Raw genomic sequence first — 19,957 nt, 5'->3', positions numbered from 1 at the left:
TTGGCTAGGGCCTGGCTCTCTTCAGAGCCACATCTGCACATACATACAGATGACAGGGCTCAGGGCTGATTCACAAAGGAAAGGAAAAAATTAGCTGCAAACATTTAACTTGAAAACTAAGAACTTTCTAGTGCACCTGCCTTTCTCTCTCAAAAAATTAAAAAAATTAGAAAAGCCAAAAGCAAATAACAAAACTTTTCAGACCAAAAGAACCAGAAAGTTAACTGTCTGAATTCATGTATGATTTGATGAGCGAAGAATTTAAACCACTGACTGCAGGTTGTCTTTTAGTAGAAAACTTTATTTTGTCTTTTAGGAGTAGGCAAACATGTCTTACAATATTACAATAACTGACTTCCACACTGAGCAAGTTAATTTACAACCGGCCCCAAAGAGTAAAGCGGCAGCATTTAGGTTTGCAGGGTAAAAACACAACAGACTGACTCTCATTTCTGATACTTACCAATCAGGAATTTTATTACATGAAATAAAAAAACACTCCAAAACTATGGCTACTGGGGGCACGAGCTCAGAGCACTTCCCATGCAGTGGACTTGGGAGTCCACAAGGCATCACCCACTTGGGCTCTGCCCACAAAGGGCTGTCCCTCAAAACAGGAAGAACCATGTTCCAGTCACCAGGACACCCAGCAGAGGTGAAAAGCACTAGAATATCAAAGATGGGAATGAGGGAAGCAAGAGAAAAGCACACCCAAACTCTGTCCAGCAATGCTTGGAGAGGCTGCTGCTGGACAGGCCAACGGGCAGAGACAACCCCAGCTCAGGACTGTCTCCCCTGAGGGGCAAGCTCTCTCATTTCCGAAAGGGCATCTGCAATCACACACCAAGACCCAACGAGGACGCCGAGCAGGACACCACTTCAGAGCTCATGGGTGGGTGAGAGGAGAGGCAGACAAAGGGAGTTTAGGAGACAATCTTCAGAATGTTTATTACAAAATACAGTACAGGCTCGCCAAATGTTTCCCAATGTTCTTTAATACGTACACTGCGGGATAAAGCGCTGCAAATACCTGGCAGGCGCCCATGTGAATTTAAGGACGTCTATAATGATTTGAATCTCCTTAAGAGGTACAGACGAAACCTGTAACCGGCAGTGGAATGGAGACGGACAGTCACTGTGACCGCCGGGCTCCTGCCTGCTGAAGAATGGCATCGTTTTCTCCAGAGGTTGAAATCCACATTCAGGGCTGACAACCTACTGAAAGCTGGGACCCAAATTCGTACAGAGACGAGGCAGAATGGAGAGAAAACTCCGGACAACCCACAGGTCTCCAGCCACTACTTCTTATTCCTGGGTTTTAGCTCTTCAGCTGCGTTACGCAGGAAAATGTAATTTTTCTTTTGGGGATTATAAAATTCATGTCCCTAAAGGGGAAAAAAAACAGTATCTTAAAAACTGATGAAAAATCAGGTTAGCATTTTGTGGGCACTTTTAACATGCCAAGTCCTATGCCCTGTGTGTGAAGCATAATCTCTTAGGAGTGAAAGAGGTAAATGGAGAGAGATAAAAGTTAAATCTTAAACAAAAACTTCAGTCCCCAGAGAAAAGGTTAAGGATGTGGGACTTGCAATGTCCCCTTGGAAGGATGATCTTTTACATATTTCTCTCTTCAGCACTGAGACTCCTGTCAACCTTCCACTCACTGCTTTACTGCTGAGACGACTCCCAGACAGCACAGCCTGGGAAGAGAAGGGTGGTGGAGAATGAGCTGCAGGTTTCTTAGCACAGGAGACATCTGGTCTGTGATGTCAGAGGGAGCAGACGCGCCGTCCCAGACGCCAAGGGAGGTGAAGTGCAGGTGCTGGTGTATCTGCCGGGGAGGGAGGGGGCTATGGGACACCGGGGGAGCTGGCAGCACCCAGTTCCGGCCAGGCTATGAACGACAAGGGGAAAAAGGAATGGCAGCCACAAAGGCTGTGACGATGACAGTGACAGGACAGGGAGAGAGCAGAGTGGGTGGACAAGACAGAGGAGTGGAAACCCACGGTAACCGGAAGGCCTGGAACACAGGTGGGAATGGCCTCTGGGTGTACCCTGCCGCCTGCTCTGCAATGGCACACTTTATTCTCATTCCTTGACAGTTATGCCGAAATGGTTCTAGAAATTCTGCTCAAGCAATGACCAATCATTCTCATAATATACAAAGTATAGCTTTTCTTGTTGGTTATGCTAAAGCAGCAACCTAATATTAATCACATAATCATTACTCCATACCACAGATAACTGTCCTTCAATTAAGAGCAATGGAAAACTCCTAAAACAACTTTTTAAAAAATTAAAAGATTATAATTAAGTATTCCACTGTACATTGACATTAACTGTTCAGATTAAGGGATTCTGAGCAGCATTCAAATCAACGAGCTTTGGTTGTACACCTCTTTGAATTTACAACTATTTTTTCAAGGCTTGAAAACAGAACCCTGAGTATCATGTGAGTAAAAGAGTTCTGATGTGGCTGCAGGTTGAGCAGGTGAAGAAGAGGAGTTCCATCAGAGGCCCACGGCGGGGACACTGGGACCTCAGGCCAGAAGATGGCTCCAACCCCAGACAGGCAGAACCAAAAACAGCATACTCTTTGTAAAACCGAGGGTATGGCTTCCACAGGTGAATAGATAAACAGTGATGCCAGACCACGGGATACTACTCAGTCGTAAAAAGGAACGAACTAGTGACATACTCAACAGCAAAAAAGCGTACCTAGCGTATGACTCCATCTGCACAGAATTCTAGAAAACACAAATTCATCCATAACAACAGAAAGGAAATCAATGTGTGTGTGAAAGAAAGGATTACAATAATATACAACGTTTTGGGAGATAACTGTTTGTTAATCTTGACTGTGGTGATGGTTTCCTGGGTATATAAAGATACTGAAACTGATCAAAGTATACTTTTTACATATGTTATGTGCAATTTACTGCATTTCCATTACAACCCAGTGAAGTTGCTTAAAAGGGGGCGGGGGCGGGGGAGGGGCAGCTGCACAGCTCACAGAAGCAAAGGCTCAGAGAGGCTGAGCCTCCCACAGGCCAGAGCAGGCAGAACAGGTCAACAGTCTGCCGAGCGGGCAAGATGTACCACACAGGTGAAGCGGATGCAGCTCAGTGACTGCCCAGCTCTTCTGAGAGAAAGAGGCAGAATCAAAGGTGATTCCAAGACTTCTGCCCCACTGACCAGGTGGTATTTAAGGAAAGAGGAACATAGGAGAAGCAGCAAGCCTGGAGGATAAAAGGAGACGGGTCGGAAAATCCACCCGATTTTTATGTCCTAGGTTAAGGTGCTCAGGGGGTACCCAGGTGCAGACACCCCACTGGGGTGGGGACACAGAGAGAACTGGGGCACAAGGTCAGGAGGCAGGTTAGACACAAGAGCCACTAGCTTATGCTGGAGGTGCTTCATGAACACAGATGCGCCTTGAGGAACCTGAAGGAGAACTACAGAAAAGGCCTGCATGCAGGAGCTGGGAAGAAGAGCAGAAGCCACGGAGATGGCGAGCAGTCAGGAGTAGGGACACAACAGCAATGTCAGGGACCAGGGGGAAGGCTTTGTGAGTGGAAGAGCAAAGGGTGGCCCACGGTGCCCAGCACAGACAATAAGCAGCTTCTGGACTGGATGAGGACAAAGGCAGCGAGATCCCAACTACAGCTCCAGGAAACTGAGGAGGAGACAGAGGCGGGGGAACAAGAGGGCAGGTGGTTACCTCTCTGGGCGAGTTTATCAGGAAGGGGACACTGGGATTCTTAACGCTTGTTTCAGAACAGCTGAAGTGTGTGCTTATAGGCCGCAGAATGAGACGGGACAGGAAGAGAAGATGGAATAACAAGAGGCAGAGAAGAATGGAGTTAAGTGTGTTGGGGATGGGAGCGGAGGGGGGCAGGACGAGTGAAGACAGACACCTGCGGAGGTGAGACTGTGGCTGAAACCTGAGTGCGAGGGTCAGTTCTTTTACCACGGCACTGGGATGACTCAAACACAACCAGGACCCCATCAGTCTGTAACTTCCCTCCCCAAACAGCTAACAAACAAAAAGCCTATGCCTCTGGTGAAGGCTGGGTGCCTTGCCGAGCCCTTGTCACTCTCACCCAACAACCCCGACATCCCTGAATGACTCAGACGCCCCAGAGTGTCGGCTGCTGGGTTTACGCTGACCAAGCACCTCACGTGGGCATGTTCTCAGGCAAAGGCTGAGAGGGAGGCCCTGCTGCTTCCTGCTGCAGTGAGGTGATGGTGACAGGCCACGTGCAAGACACACAGCACGTCTGGACAGGCCTCACGACTAAGCTCAGGCCTTCGTACTCCAGAGCTTGGCTCTGCTGCTGGACGGCGCCAGTGCAGGCCTGGGGATTCTCACCTTTGACCAGTCGTAGCTGGAAGCATATGCAAATATGTTTCCATTGTGATTGAAGCAGCAGGCTGATATCGGCTGATCTAACTGTTCCGAAGTCTTTAGTTTTGTTCTGGCATCTTTGTCCCAAAAGCTGAATCTACCATCAGATCCCACAGTGGCAAGGGTGCCATGGACAGGATGGAACGCAATTCCATTAACCTACGAAAGATGGATATATAAAATGAGGAGCAGAGAAGGGAGGAAAAACCGGGTTTTTGAAAACGCAGACTTCTTGGTTCAATGAGAACATAAAATGAACAACCATATTTTATTTCATTAGAGCTGATGGCCTGCTGATCATATCAGAAACCAGCCCCGCTTCCTAAACCAACTGATAGCCCAGGACTGAATCTTGTCTCTCATTAAAAACACAAGTCAGCAAAAGTTAATAAGTATGTAAGCTAGTGGCACCAAGAAGCAAACCTCAGGAAAATGCCTTTTTCTTTTTCAGCAAATAGCAAATTTCTCAGTTTTAGCTAAGCGCACCAACTGTCTACCAGCACTCATACAGGTGGAAGTTGCTCCCCAAACTCCTAAGCTTGCATTTCAGAAACAGAGAGAATGAAGAGAGTCAACATGTTCATAAAAACAGAAAACCGAAACCTCCCACGTAAGCCATTTATCACTGCACATGAACACACACAATGACAGTGATCTTTCCTGATCCCATAATGACTCAGCTATCCACCGCCAAGTCTAGTTTCTAGACACATTCTCAGGATTAACATTTCTAAAAACGCACCGCATAGATGTCCTGAGGAGCAGAAGTGTTGGTCCCGTTAGATCGATGACATTTAAAGGTGAAGTTATCCTTGGCACTGAAAAACAAAGGCCCAACTTAGCTTTCCTTCAAAACAAAGTGTCTCACACGAACATCTGCAAGCTGGCCAAGCCTCACTTACGGATTTGGGGGGTTGATGTAGTGGATAGCAACTCTCCCCTCGATGCTTCCCAGGGCAAAACCTGTCGGCTTATTCTGTTTGTCTTTAAAAATAGCCACACATCGATGCTATAGTTGGGGAGAAAAAGTGTATCATCATCATGTAAAGCATAACATCCCATAAATAATGTAAACGACTTTTACTCCATTTTTGGGTTTTGAAAGAATCAGAAACATATTTCTCAAACATGATAAAGAAGATTTCTCCATTCCTCCAGTAGGCATTATTTTTTTATTTAGCCACGTGATTTTATGAATAAACCGCAGACCACATGCTACGGTCCAGGTGCTGCTGCTCCTTTGCCACGCTGCAGGCCACGCTGTCACTGCAGCAGGGCATGCACCCCTCAGCCCCACCAGCTCCTATTCTGGCACTGACCCCCGGTGGGTTGGGAGGACACATCACTTTGATTTGCAGCATACCACTGACTAAGCGAGTGCCCTCTAGGAAGACACCCAGTGTCCCAGGGTCTCTGCGTTCCCAACTGGAAAAGGGAAGTAGTGTTGGCTTGGGAGGATGTGGGAACAAGGGTCAACCATACAGTGGATGTGGCCAGAACTTTCTAAACCATGAATAAGCTATGCAAAAGCTAGACACTGCACTTCATCCAACACTGAGCCTGAGGGCCCAAAGGAGGGTCTCTTGGACCCCACAGAAGATCCCAAACAAACAGCCCATAGCCCAGTCTCCAGAGGCAGAGACACACAGGTCCACACTCCTGTTGTCATTCAACAAGAGCTGCTTTTGAGTTGGAAGGAGAGAAATGGTCAGATTTGAAACCACACACAGGGTGCAAGTGAGCGTGGTGGTTAATGAGATGGGGGAGGAGGAAAGGAAGGGCAGTGAGTAAAGGACAACTCCTGATTTCTGGCCTAGACAACTAAAGGTGGAGGCTCCACCTAGTGAGATGCAGAGCATATGGGTAGGAGCAGGCTGGGAACAGTGGGGAGGGCCTGGTATGGGATACTATTGGGCTGAGATACAGTGGGGGTGGGGAAGGGGGGACATGCCTAGGAGCCGTCAGACTGCGGGTGCCCTTGTCAGGAGCAGAGAGGGTAGGTAGCTAGGGATCCAAGACTCCAACCCACCACACACCCCTAACCAACAGTCATGAACAGCAGACGGGACCGTGCTGAGGTTCAGAAGGCAGTGGCCCAGGGCAGATGCCTGGGGAACCTCAAGATACAGCAAGGAAGACAAAGCAGCAAGCAGAGGCAGGAGGTAAGAGACTGGCATTACAGAGCCCAAGCACAGTCTTAAGAACATATAGTAAGACTGTCGGTGAGTGCCACGGTTGTGGTAAGATGAGGGTGACGAGTATCCACTGGAGTTACTGACTAGGAAGCCATCAATGGCCGTGCCAGAAACAGTTTTGGTGGAGTAACAGGGGTGGAAGTCTCAAAGGAGTGGGTGAGAAATGAGTAGGAGGTAGGGGAACCAGGAAAGCTCATTTAAGACACTTGACTTACAAGGGGAAAAGGTACCTAGCCGGCTAAGGATGTGGGGGTCAGAAGAGGTTTGTTTCCCAGGATTGGACTTGAGTCTGTCTTATGCCAACGAACAAAAGTTGGGGGGATAAGAAGAGGGGAAGACGAGATACAGGAGGGAGGTAGGTGGCTGACAGCCTGAGGCTCCTGAGAGGTGGCAGGGCACAGAGCCCAGCCAAAACTGGGACTGGAGAGCGTGGCCCACCCCTCGACAGGTGGGGAAGGCAGGGAAGAGGCAGGTGCAGCCAGAGTTCTAGGTTCAGCAGGAGTACGATGAGGAAGCTTCCAATTATCAGCTTCTGTGTTCTAGGAGCAGAGGCTGCAGATCAGATCTGCAGAGACAAAGGCCAAAGGAGTGATGGATCGGAAGAGGGCGAAGAAGATCTAAGAGTCTGTGGCAGGTGGAGACCGAGCTGAAGGCAGAAGCTATGGACTCATGATGGAACCAATTCACTGTGGTGTGTACCCATTCAGCAGCATTACTGCTACCCAGGGGATGTCTGCCAAGGACGGTACTTACCCACTAACATTGTGTTTATATCCTTAAATTCACCTCCTTTTAATATCCGACAGTGTAACAATTTCCACATGCAGGCACTTACTTCCTAATAGATGCTAAATACAAGCTTCCTGATCTGATTCGTGACTCACCTGATGCTTCAGCGGAGACTCTATCCTCCTGAATTCAGAAGGCTGATTCTCTAACTGGTACACAATCAGGCCCCTTTCTGCAGTTGCCACCACAGCCATAGGATATATCTAGGAAAAAGAGGAAAGCAGAGACCTACTTAAAGTGGGGTGTGCTCTTTTGTATACCAAAGTATTCTATCAATTTTTTCAAAGTTGCAAAAATAAGTGAATTTTTTTTAAGTTTAACAATCCAATGGTATTTACATGTTTCAAGGTAATCTAGAGAAATCATATTTGAAAGTAGAACATACCTTTTTAAAAGACTCATTTTTTAAAACTATGAAATATTATGAAACATTTATTTAGAACATATACTGAGGAAAAGAGAAGAAATGAAAATCATTGTTCTACCACCCCCTTCAAATGCTAACAGTTGTCAGCATTATGGTATGTTTTCTCATCATTTTTTTTTTAAGCGTTTTTAATACACGTGTGTATATGTGTTTCTATATAATTCACATCCTTACTAAAGCATGTTCAGTGAGCACCACTCCACACATTTTCCTGAGAACACTAGTGATGGCCACCTAAGTAACATTCCCTCAAATCAAACGACTATGTCTGTCTAGTTGGCCCACTGGGTCATTTCCAATGTTTCACTCTATTATACAGAACAAAGAACATTTGCATCTCTACTTTTCTCATGATAAACTCCTGAAAGTGGAATTATGGGGCAGTTAGTACGCTCTTAAGACTTTTTGCTACACCAATAGAGAAAGTCCTTCAGCTTCTATCCCACTCAGAGACAGTCACCAAAGGATCTAGTCCCACATCACAAAGTTATTGCCAGTTTTTGTACAGTACGCATCATACCAGTGCCAGCATGGCCTGTGACTGAATATGTTCACTTAAGAAGTGACTAAAAAAGTGTGACATCCAGTTTTCTGTAATTCTGGAACATATGCAGTACAAAAATCTAGGTTTATGACAACTGAGGCAATCCAAACTACATCCCACATCTATAATTAAAGTCTGAAGGGGTTTTACGTTGTCCTCTAAACGTTGTCCTCTAATTATAAGATATCATAAAGTAAGAAATTCCTTACCACGTCAGCACAGTAACACCTTTCAGGGAGCTGTAACACCATCATAGGATTTGATGATCGTGTATCCCAAAACTGAAAGACAAAAAAAAACCAACAAAAAAACAAGTGACCAACCATTCAGAACTAATATCCAGATAGTGTAACAATAATGTCCACTTGGTCAGGCCAGGAAGTCCCTCGACTACACAGCATACCTTCAAGGTCTTATCCCAGCTCCCAGTCATCACACAGCTGTAGTTTGGTGCTTTGATCCAATGTATTGTTTTGACAGGAGCATCATGCTTTCAAGACAAAACCAAAACAGATCAAGGTAAATGTAATATAACATGCCACACAGCTTTGGTTCTGGAAATTCAAAGAGAAGGAACCTGAAATTTTGAGGTCATACTCAACAAAAACCAAAGGATAGGTTAGTCCTTCCCCATGACCAATGTGTGTAACATTCCATACCAACAAAATTTAATTTGATTTGAACCATAATTAACTAGTATGAGAGTGAAGGGGGAGGTACTCAGAAACAACTCACAGGGAAGAACTCCACCACAGTTGTGTCACTGAGAAGACAAACATTAGAGATCGAAGAAGTGCTCTAGCACACAGTACTGCCGTCTCAGGGTATGTGACACCTTCCTGAAAATGTCTCACTGTCAAGAGGCTCTTCCCCACCAGGCCTGACCCTCTGGTTCTAGGCTCTCTCCTCTTCATTGTTTCTACTTTTCTTAGCAATCTTCACACAAGAACCGGCCTGCCATCCTCAAGCAGGCTGTAAAAGCTCCTGAAACAGGGACAGGTGCTTCTCACGCACTGCTGTGTTTCTACTCCAAGGACAGTGCCTGCGGTATCACTGGCAACTGATACATACTCGTGAATGAACAAGTGACCAAATGCAGCCTGGGACAAGGCAAGCCACACACGGGTGCTGGAATGCTGAGGATCAGTTTAACACTGCCTTTTACAGGTCTGAACATCACTAGCTCCTTATGATGCAACCCTCAACCACACAACTGCAGAAGACCCTTGATAGAACTTGTAAAACATCAGTAAAAACAAGAGTGCTCATAACATTGGTGTTATTTTGTGCTGAAGAGGTTTCTGGTAAATTTAAGTCTAATTGATTTTGTAGGGTTGAACTGCACCTTTCCTGTAACAAAGAATAAGAATCATTACAACCCTGCCTTGCCCAGCATCTCTGAAGAGAATAAATTTTATTATTTATTACCTGTGCAATCTGTATCGCCTGGTTACTATTGAGGTCCCACATTTTGGCAGTTTTATCACATGAGGCTGTAAATACTTTACTCCCATCCTAAAATAAAATAGAAAAAATTCTGACATTCTAATAAAAATAAAAATTCTATATGTACATTTAGATATTAGATTGAACATACTGAGGAAGGTTTTATTTTGCAATTTTTATTTTTCCAATTATTTGGGGGCTTGTGTATTGCAAACTACAATGTCATATACAAAACACATTTCCAGCTCTTTTCAATGATCGATTTTTTCCTAAGAGACAATGTGTAAAACAGGTTAATAAAAAATTTAAACAGCATTTAGAGTTATGTAATGAAAACCAAGTCCCTCCCTGACCCCAGCTCACTGTTCAGAGGCAGTCGTGGTCACTGACAGGTCTCTAGGACTAGCCTTTCATATCCTGTATCAATGTGTATTGCCTACCAGGAGCCACTTACATTTTTTTTCCTTATTTTCATCAATTTCAAGCCTTCACAACAGGTACAAGAAGAGTACAATGAATACTCACAAACCCATCATCTAGGTTCACCAATTTAAACATTTTGCCACATATACTGTATCTTTCTCCCCCAATTTCTGCTCTATACCACATATTTTCAATCATTATTACTTGTGTTCAGTTCAACATCTAATAGCATTCTGAAGTGCATGCAATAAAACTACACTAATTTACAATGATCACTGGTCCAATATAAACTTCAGAACAGCTTAAAAAATTGGCAATCACTGTGTTATGCTTTTAAAATATTCACATACAGAATTCATAAAGTAGGTCAGTCAATTATGAAGTATAAGACAATTTAAAAACAGTAAGTACCGAGTTGAAAATCTAGACCAATCATCAACAATTCTTTTTCCTAAAGGGTGATATAGTAAATATTTCAGCTTTGCAGGTCAAGTGGTCTCTGCTGCAACTCCTAATTCTGTGTTGTAGCTAGAACGCAGCCATACACACTGTCAAATGAATGAGTGTGGTTGTGTTTCAAGAAAACTTTATTTACAAAAGTTAGCAATGGGCCAAATTGGGCCCATGGGCCATAATCTGCAGACTCCTAATACTTCATTTCTGGTTCCACAGCTCAAAGATTTAACATTATCCTTCCCTAGCAAAAACTTATCACCAGCTCTCCATCTGAAAGAAGAGAGAAAACCTTCTCTATTAATGAGGCTCTAAGGGTAGTCCACAAATCCCTGCAAAGATGTTAATGTGGGCTGTCCTGAGGCTGAATGAAACACTGGCCCCTCAATCTCATGAAATGCTGACCCTACCAGCTACAGGATGCCAGGCTCCACTGGACACACTGAGACAGAGGCCAGTCTATCAAAAGGCTGGGGCAGAAGAATGAGATCCCTAAATGCTCCCAAATCAGCTCCTCTAAGCTCCACCTGCTGTGTACACACAGCGAGCCGCGTCCTTGGACTGCTGGAGAATCACCCTCACCAAGTTGGGCTTTTACACCTCGAGGGTAACTCTGGCTCTTCTGTGCCTTTCCATACATGCCTTCCTCTTCCAGGCCAGCTCCTATTTCCTATAAGCCCCTGTAAGGGAGGCTGTCAGTGCATGGACTCTGAAGCCAGAAGGTCGAGGTCTGGGCTCAGTCTTTCTCTATGTTCCCTCAAGCAAGTCTCTTAACCACTCCCCATAAGTGCCATGCTAGTCTTTGAGTAACTGGATAACAGACTCCGAGAGATTAAGTAACTTGGAAAAGCCAAAAAGTGAAGACAGAGCTGAAATTTGAATCCACACTTGGAATGGACAACAGTGCTCTAAAGCCATAAGCAAATGGTTTGCTTTTAAGATTCAGCTCAATTCTTGCCTCGTCTGTGAAGCTTTCAGTGCACCCTTTCCAAACTTCATAGTTGCCTTCTGGGTTCTGTCCACCCAGCACAGTGCATCCTGCCTCTCTAAGAACTTAGCTCCCTGAATTGGAACTCTTAATGGCTATACTTTGGCTCGTCCACTAGACGACGCACGACTCTAATGGAGATAGAGAAAGGAAATGGGCTGTGTACATTTCCGTAAAAGATGACCCACAAACACTTGAGCAAGAGTTCTGGCGTCAGGTAATTCTATTTCTTACCATACTTGATAAGAAACTTACAATTATGACCTGTTCTCTCATCGGGAAAGACAGACAGGTAAAATAAATTAGAAGTATTTAAAATCTACTCAAATGGCTGTTTTTCTATGTGTAATTTAAAACTATTATTAATCTCATAATAACCTAATCAGACAAATCAGCAATACATTTTACAGAGGACAAAAATGCCTTAGAGAAGACTTTCAGAGATGATTAAAATGGGAGCACTTCAAAATATTTATAAACAGAATATTTACAAATTATAAATTTATAATTTATATAAATTATATAAATGCTATGTGCAAGCTAAATCAATCACATAAATGCACGGTGTGAGTAGTCTGGTGTTTCTCATAAAATTAACATAAATTTTTCATATGACTCGGCAAGCCCACTATTAGATATAAACTCAAGAGGAAAGAAAATTTATATTCACGGAAAATCCAGTATACAAAATGTTTATAGCAGCATTTATTCACTACAACCAAAAGTGGAAAACAACCTACATGTCCTTCAGCTTGTGGATGGTGAACAAACAGTGACCATCCATACAGTGCACCACTACTCAGCAACAAGGGGGACTAACTACTGCCAGATACAAGCTGGATGGACCACAAGTGCACTGAGCTGAAAGCAGCCAGACTCAAAAGGATTCTGTTGATGGCGTTCTAGTAAAGGCAGAAACACAGGGACCGAAAACACACCAGCGGTCGGTCTCCAGGGAAAGCAGCTGAGGAGGATTTGACTACAAAGGGCAAGAGGAAATCTTTTAGCTGACGGATCTCTTCTATATTTTGATCACAACTCTATGCATTTCTCAAAACTCACAGTTAGAAGGTTTAATTTTACTGCCTGCAAACTATATCTAATAAAAAAAATTCTATGAGCCCGGGGAGGGACCTTGAGACTTAGCTTCCTCAGCACATCTGCCCTACTCTGAGTCAGGCGCTTTTGTTTTCAGCTGCCAGCAGGAGAAGAAGGGGAGGGAGGCTGGGCCCTTCACAGCCAAGGCTCCTGCTGAGCGTGACTTCACCATCCCTGTTGGCTTCTTTGTAAATGGTATACCTTCATTAAACTCCCCAATCACCTACCTTCTCCCCTCAAAAAAAAAAGAAAAAGAGCTCAGAGTTGAATAAACTCAAGCACATTAATTTATAATGCTAATGTTCAGTATTTGGGAGGAAAAAGAATTTCAAAGAAAGGAAATATTTCAAAAGTCTAATAATGGTAAAGGACTGATTTTCCCCATAGGACTTACTTCCTAGGACTGTAAATTTCTAATTTTAAAACAACATAAGCTCCTGGCACATCAAGAGACGTAAGAAAAGCTTTAATTGTCTAACCCCTTGCTCAAGAAAATGGCAACCTGCTCCAGTATTCTTGCTTGGAGAATTCCATGGACAGAGGAGCCTGATGGGCTACAATCTATGGGGGATGCAGGGTGCACAAAGAGTCAGACACGACTGAGCAGCTAACACTTTGCTCAAGGAAACAGGTCAATAAATTAATAGATTTTTTAAGCAAGAAGCTTTCAGAGAGACTAGCTAAAGCTAACATAACAAAAGTTAACTGACTACAGTATGAATACCAATCCGTACTTAAATTCAGAAACAGCATTTCTAAAATGTGCATGCATACATGCTATTTGTATTTCAGGTCATATAAAAACATAATACAACTTACATCACTCCAGCAGACATCTAGCACAGGCCCTGTGTGCATCTGCTGGGCTTTTGGAATAGTCTGTCCGCTATCTTGAACTTCCCAGCATCGAACCTACAGTAATAAAATAATGCAGACACAACAATTAATGATAACCCCTATGCTCCCAGCCATAATCAGATAAACACAAATTCACATGACAGACACTTTCCCCTATCAAACTGGCATAATAAAATGAATAATACTTGGCACCAGCAAGGAGAAGCTGAAATCTGAACTAGTGGTAGCTGTACCCTATGTCTCAGATACTCCCTTTCTGGGACTTGAGGATTTCCCATGATGTACTTTGTATGCGTTATCTGAATTCATCTCTACAACAGCTAAACCTCTGTGTACTTAATGTCATCTTATTTCAGGATATGAAGCTTAGAGAAGTAAGATAACTGGCCTAAGTCCCCCACTTAAGTCAGCAGCAAAGCCACTATGCATTTATCTGATTATGAGTATGGTTATATGGTTCAAGTTTGCTCCAACAAGCCACACGCACTTTTGTGAAGTGCTTCTAAACATCCTTTGCCTTTTTTTCTACCAGAATTTTTATCTTTCTTTTTGAATACTACAATTTTTGTTTGGTAAGTATAGTGTTGATGCAGGACTGTTAATATAGCTAAAGGTGAAAAACTTTAACATAGGCCTAAAGAACATTTTCAGGATGCCTAGGAGGGAAATTCACACAGAGTATCAGGGACAACATTTATTTTCAATGAATACGACACATGATCAGGGAATATATTCAAGATACTGAACTAGAGTATAAATTTTTGAATGATGCATATGATTTTGCTTTCTTAGAAAATGGCACAAGAAGTGATCCCTGCCATTCAGAACGGTTCAGACTCTTAAACTCATTTCTTTAAAAAAAGGTCATGAATAAGCCGTAAGTTTGCTTTATTCACTTGTAGCAGAAACAAAAATCCCAGCCCTGCCCATACAGAGAGATATATGACAGAGAGAACATGCGTTTAAGGAGCACTTACATCATTAGCCCACGATCCTGCAATAAGAAAGTTTCCCGGCAAGGTTGGGGGGCTAAATGATAGACAACCAATGCTATCATCAGGAGAGGATGTTACTTCAATATCCTGAGGTGGAAAAAATCCATGTTAAAATATATACATCATCACGATTTAATTCAAAACTGCTTTCTTTCTCACCAACACATCAAGGTCAAGTGTCCCTGTTCCCAAGAACTATGTTAATCAGATCTCACTTACTTGGATAAAAAGGCAGAATGTAACCCAGCCAGTGAAAGTACTGGCACTGTTGGACCGCAGGCAGCATCCACAAGCCAGGCCTGCAGCCATGTTTCCCAACAATGGCCCACCAGGTCATTCCTGCCTCACAGTGCTCAACCATCATCATCACCTGCCTCCCTCTCCCAGAGAAACTCTCATTCCACAGTTGTGGACTGGACTTGGGGCACCTGCAATCTTAGCAAGCGCCTCGTATGATGCCGGTGACTAGGAATGTTAGAGGAAATAGGACACTAATCCAGGGGACACAGTTTTTCTGCTCCAGTATTTGAGAAAGCAGGCTGAACAAAATTTCAGCGTTTTCACCTCAAAGGAGGCTCCCACACCAACTGGGATTCTCTTGCTATCATGGATGTGGGACTCTCTGGCCTGTGCTGTTTCTAAAAACCCTGTGAAGCTGTATGTGGTACCTTCATAGGGTTGTGATTATCTGTGGTTGTGCTGCCAAACATGCTGGTCCCACCAGATCCAAAACCCGAGGTTGTTCCAAACAAACTCATTTTGGCCCTAAAAAATAATGGAAAAAGTAAAGGACAGGTCCTCTCTTAAGTAATAAACATCCCTAAGAGGCAATAAAAAGATACAGTTAAGTTATAGAAGGGATAAAGAGAGTAAATAAATAAATGACTTGATGGCTTCTCACTTCTGAGGAGATTTAAATATGCAGTAAGCAGAATGCCTTTTAACAGTAAGCTTTCTATTTTTAGAACAGTTTTTAATGGAAAATTACAAAGACAGGAGAGTTCCCATATATCCCACATCCAGTTCCCCTCTTACATTCATCACAATTAACCAATATTGATACATTACAGCAGAGTATTTTTTAGTCACCAGCTAGAAAATAAATTCATTTTTACATAGTTTGAGACACAGTGCTGAGCAGCAGGAATACAACAGGAAACCAGCAGGAGGCTCTGTTATTCCAGGTTCCCACTTAGTGACAGTTCACTTTTCTTGTACAAATTTCTGCACTCTGGTTTAGGTCACTATTTCTGCATGAAGTTACTAAGAAAAGCAACCAATCTTGGCAGCAATCACAGTTTTAAAGAGTAATCTACCTTTATCTGGTTTGGCACTGTGCTGGACATTTGCCTGCAAGAATTCCCCACTTAGGGGCCCACCTAGGTTAGAACCATGCCTCTGCCACTCCCCGTAACTGGGATCCTAATCTGACCAAGCCTCATTTTCCCTATTCTGCAAATACACAGAATATTAACACCTTCTCCAGGGTTGCTCTGAGTTTCAAATCAGATTATCTATGTAGAAAATGTAGTATTTAGTGGACAGTGGGTCATAAACAAGTTTCCTTTTTTCCTTACAAGGAGAAAGTATATATAACTCTCTGATGAGTCACTTACATTGATGTCATATTTTCAATTCTGTAACTGGTTAGTAAATTCTTACATCCAGCTGCCTACCCAAAGGAGCCTTGCAGCTGAGTGACATGAGATAACAAGAGTAGCATCTCTTATGATGACAACACAGAATGGGAAAACTATGAGGAATTTTGGAAGATATCTGAGTTTCCTGAGCTTCAAGAAAAATAATCAAGTGTAGACATACTAGGTCTATGAGTACATTAATATCTCAAAAAGTGACTCTGTGCAAGGAAGTGGCACTTGCTGACCACCTCTGACTCAAATGATTGAGATGTATTTGGAACATCAGCTAACTGTGTGAGCAAAGGAATGACAAAGGTTCTGCAATCAAGTCCAGGAACTAAATATATGATTTCGGGCAAATTATTTAGCCCCACTGGCTCAGACAGTAAAGAATCTTTCTGCAATTCAGGAGACTGGGTTCAATCCACAGGTCAGGAAGATACCCTGGAGGAGGGCATGGCAACTCATTCAAGTATTCTTGCCTGGAATATCTCATGGACAAAAGAGCCTGGAGGCTACAGTCCACGGGGTTGCAAAGAATTGGACACGACTGAGCAACTAATACTTTCTCATCTACAAAAATAGACACTAAGATGCACTTGAAGTGAAGCTGCACGCACAGCGCCCGAAACCTTTGTTCCTTCCTTCTCCTCAACCATGGAGCATTAATCAGCCTGTGTGGACCATATGTGCAGGACACTGGGAACCCACAACAAGTTCAGAAGGCAGGTGCTCATCTCTAGCCTACCTAGTCTCTCACTCCCTCCTTGAGCACCCCAGCTCTGAGGGTTTCCTTTCTGCCTGTGAACACAACAAGCGCCTCCCAGTTTGAAGCACTCCTACCAGCTGTTCCTGCAACTTGGGGTGACCCGGCCTCCCCCGATGGAGGGAATCGGTTTTTGAGATTATTAATGCGCTCATAGACCTAGTATGTCTACGTTTCATTATTTTTCTTGAAGCCCAGGGAACTCAGATACCTTCCCAAATCCCCAGCTTTCTCAGTGCCAATTTTCACGTCCCACTTAAAAAGGCAGCTCCTCTTGTGAACTTTTGGGGGTGATGTAAATGTCTAAATTGCACCGTGATGATGCTTACACGACTGTATTAAACTTTCCAAACTCATCAAAATTGCACTTTAAATGGGTTACAGTGTGTAAGTGACGTTCAGTGAAACTCTTGGAGCATCTTTTTTTTAAAGTCACCGCCTCTCCTCAGAGGCTTCCCTGCCTTCCGAAGGTATAACACCTGATCCTCCATCACCAGCCCCTTTTCTTCACAGCACCGGTTCCCATCCGGGACTTGTCTGCAACCAGCCCCCTCCCCAGGAGAGTGCCGGCTCCAAACGGTCCAGAACTGTCTGGATGCTCCCCTAAAACACACCTGGCCCGCAGCAGAGCGCCTGGCGTGTCACAGATGCTTGCCTAGGCGGAGTGTGTGCACAAGGATATAATAAAACACTTGGAGGAAAACAGAAACAGAGTTAACTGCAGACAGCGATAAGTGTTAACAAAGGAGCTCAAGCACGTTACCCTGGGAAAGACTACCAAGAATGGTCAGGGAGGCGGCCGCTTGCATCTGAGGAGAAACCAGACGTGTAACCAGGAAGGGCAGAGGCGACAGGGGCTGCCATCGACTCTGCCCTTTCTCGGTGCCTCAGTTTCCCCACAAGAAAAACGAGGGGGTCAGACCGGCGGTAATCTTAAGGCACCCTTGCAACTCCGACGTCCCTGCCAGGGGCCACTCAGGAAGCTCGCCAACGGTCCGGCTCGCGCTCCAGCATCTCGCGGCGGGACGCACTTCCCCGGGGACCCGGCCTCAGCAGCGCCATGGCGGCGGGGAACAAGGGGAATCCGCACGGGGCCTACCTGAGAGTCGCGCAGCGGAGGGAAGCCGGCGATGGGAAGCGGGAGGAGCTCGAGAGCCTGCGACCCCGCTCGGGCGCGGAGGAGACAAAGGCGAGGTGACAGAAACACTAACCCCGAGGGACTGGGGTGCCCTCACGCCCGCCGAGAAAATTACCCTAATTACCGCGGAGACACTACGCATGCGTCCCTGAGCCACTTCCTCTGGCGTCCGGAAGTCAGGGAAGGAAAGAAAAGGCTTCTCCGCCCTCAAGGCAATGGCACATGCGCAGAAGCACTATCGATCCTAGATGTTCTCGTGCCAGCAGTTTGCGGATTGGTCGAAAGTTGGTGTCCGACGCAGTTGCCGAGCGACCGCTCTGATAATTCCGCGGTCCCGGCAGGAGAAAGGTAGTTAAAATCTTCTCTTGTGAATTTACTGTAACAAAATTCTGATTGCCGCCAATTCAAGTTCAAGGCCATCCTTCGAATAGCTGGTGGTTTGCTGCCTGGGTTCTTACCGTGGCCTCCCTGTTTGCGACTAGGGTATCTTGAGCCATCTGGGCTCTATGACCTCAGTTTATAGCTGTAAAATGAGGACAATGATTCCTAACTTCAGGACTATTCTTAGCTAAGCTCAAGTGAAGTAACACGAGTGAAGGTCTTTTGCTAAGTGTAAGGTTCCATAGTAATATTAAGGTACTGTTGTGGCGCACATATGCCAATTCTGAATATATCAGCTGGCTTCCCCTCTCCCTTTATGAATATCTAAAGGAAAAAAAGGGGGGTTGTGGTACATACACTGAACCTTCTCCTTTTCGACTCAGTGTGGGCTGCGTACTAAAAACCTTGACGTCTGAAGATCCGGGGGACCTAGTTATAGCATGAAGATTCAGAAGGTCCAGTGTGGGTCTAAGAACCTACAGTTATAGCAAACTCCCAGCTGAAGTCGCCAAACGGACCACAGTTGAGCACCAAGAATCTATGTTTAGAAATCACTTGGGGAAACTTTTTAAAAAATAACTGATGCCTGGGCCTCACTCTTGAAGATTCTGATTTAGCTGGTTTGGGGTGGAACAGAGGGAATTAATATTTTTTAAAAGCTCGCAGTTATTCTAAAATGCAGTCAGAGTTCAAGAACTCTAGTCTAAATAACGCTAATAGCTCGTTTACTATCTGGCTGCTGTTTATTATCTGGCTGCTCCATCTCCTGTAATTTCCAGAGCAGCCCTATAGGGTAGCTGTCTCCATTTTATAGAAAAAGAAAAGGAGGCTGAGAGAGGTAATGTGACTCATCAGACATCAAACAGCTGTTAAGCGACAGAGCCAGTTGAAGTAGGTCCTGTACCTAACTCTCCCAACCAGCAAAACCTTAGAAGCATCTCTGACAAGTACCCCCTCCTCAGTGACACCTTTCCTCATTCTTTCCCACATGAATCATCTCATACCATCTCTCCTTTCATCTTTCAAAGTCCTCTCAGTGCTTATCATATTCTGTCTCATACAGTCATGGGTGTATTTGCCTTGTCTAGCTTCCTGAATTTTAAACTTTGTGTTTTACGCCCACATATATAGCACCGAGCAAAGTCTTACATATTTTGGGGTTTAATATGTGTTGAATTATATTTTTCATGTCCAAGGAATCTTCCAGAAGCCTCTATTATATTCAGATTCTTGTATAATAGTGGTTATTCAGCATACTTTAAAAAAATATTTCTGTGGTTTAGGAATATGTAATTGACAAGCTGCTTTTGCATACCCTATCAGTGGAACAATAGTAGCAGCCTGTGTACCAAATATAGCAATAACATTCCAAGAGTGTTATTCAAACCCACACTTGCCCTAACAGTTA

General features: G+C 44.3%; 1 protein-coding gene across 2 annotated transcripts; it reads right to left on the bottom strand.

Moving 5' to 3' along the window:
• Positions 1–280: 280 nt before the first annotated feature.
• Positions 281–18,340, bottom strand: RAE1 (ribonucleic acid export 1). 2 transcript variants are annotated; one of them, XM_040248646.1, is made up of 13 exons: positions 18,130–18,340; positions 17,645–17,721; positions 15,293–15,389; positions 14,607–14,711; positions 13,591–13,683; positions 9,792–9,878; positions 8,767–8,853; positions 8,573–8,644; positions 7,488–7,595; positions 5,311–5,417; positions 5,151–5,226; positions 4,373–4,567; positions 930–1,385 (listed from the first exon to the last, which is right to left on the bottom strand). In XM_040248646.1, exons 3-13 carry the CDS (start codon positions 15,380–15,382, stop codon positions 1,299–1,301), a joined length of 1,107 nt encoding a protein of 368 aa, XP_040104580.1. In that variant the 5' UTR covers positions 15,383–15,389; positions 17,645–17,721; positions 18,130–18,340; the 3' UTR covers positions 930–1,298. The 2 variants fall into 2 exon arrangements, with proteins under 2 accessions (XP_040104579.1, XP_040104580.1); XM_040248645.1 differs by lacking the exon at positions 17,645–17,721 and having other exon boundaries at positions 281–1,385; positions 18,130–18,335.
• Positions 18,341–19,957: the final 1,617 nt, after the last annotated feature.

This window comes from Oryx dammah, unplaced genomic scaffold, assembly GCF_014754425.2.
Source record: "Oryx dammah isolate SB20612 unplaced genomic scaffold, SCBI_Odam_1.1 HiC_scaffold_10, whole genome shotgun sequence".
NCBI classification, from domain to species: domain Eukaryota; kingdom Metazoa; phylum Chordata; class Mammalia; order Artiodactyla; family Bovidae; genus Oryx; species Oryx dammah.
Note: the sequence above shows the minus strand (reverse complement) of the source record. Positions and strands in the feature narration are given on the sequence as shown.

Excerpts from the sequence above, each read along its gene's own strand:
- RAE1 (XM_040248646.1), bottom strand. The coding sequence starts at position 15,382 with ATGAGTTTGTTTGGAACAACCTCGGGTTTTGGATCTGGTGGGACCAGC. Across the intron at positions 9,879-13,590 it reads TAGATGTCTGCTGGAGTGAT|GATGGGAGTAAAGTATTTAC; the intron begins GTAAGTTGTATT and ends ATTTTATTTTAG. Across the intron at positions 8,854-9,791 it reads AGGCGATACAGATTGCACAG|CATGATGCTCCTGTCAAAAC; the intron begins GTAATAAATAAT and ends TTGTCTTGAAAG.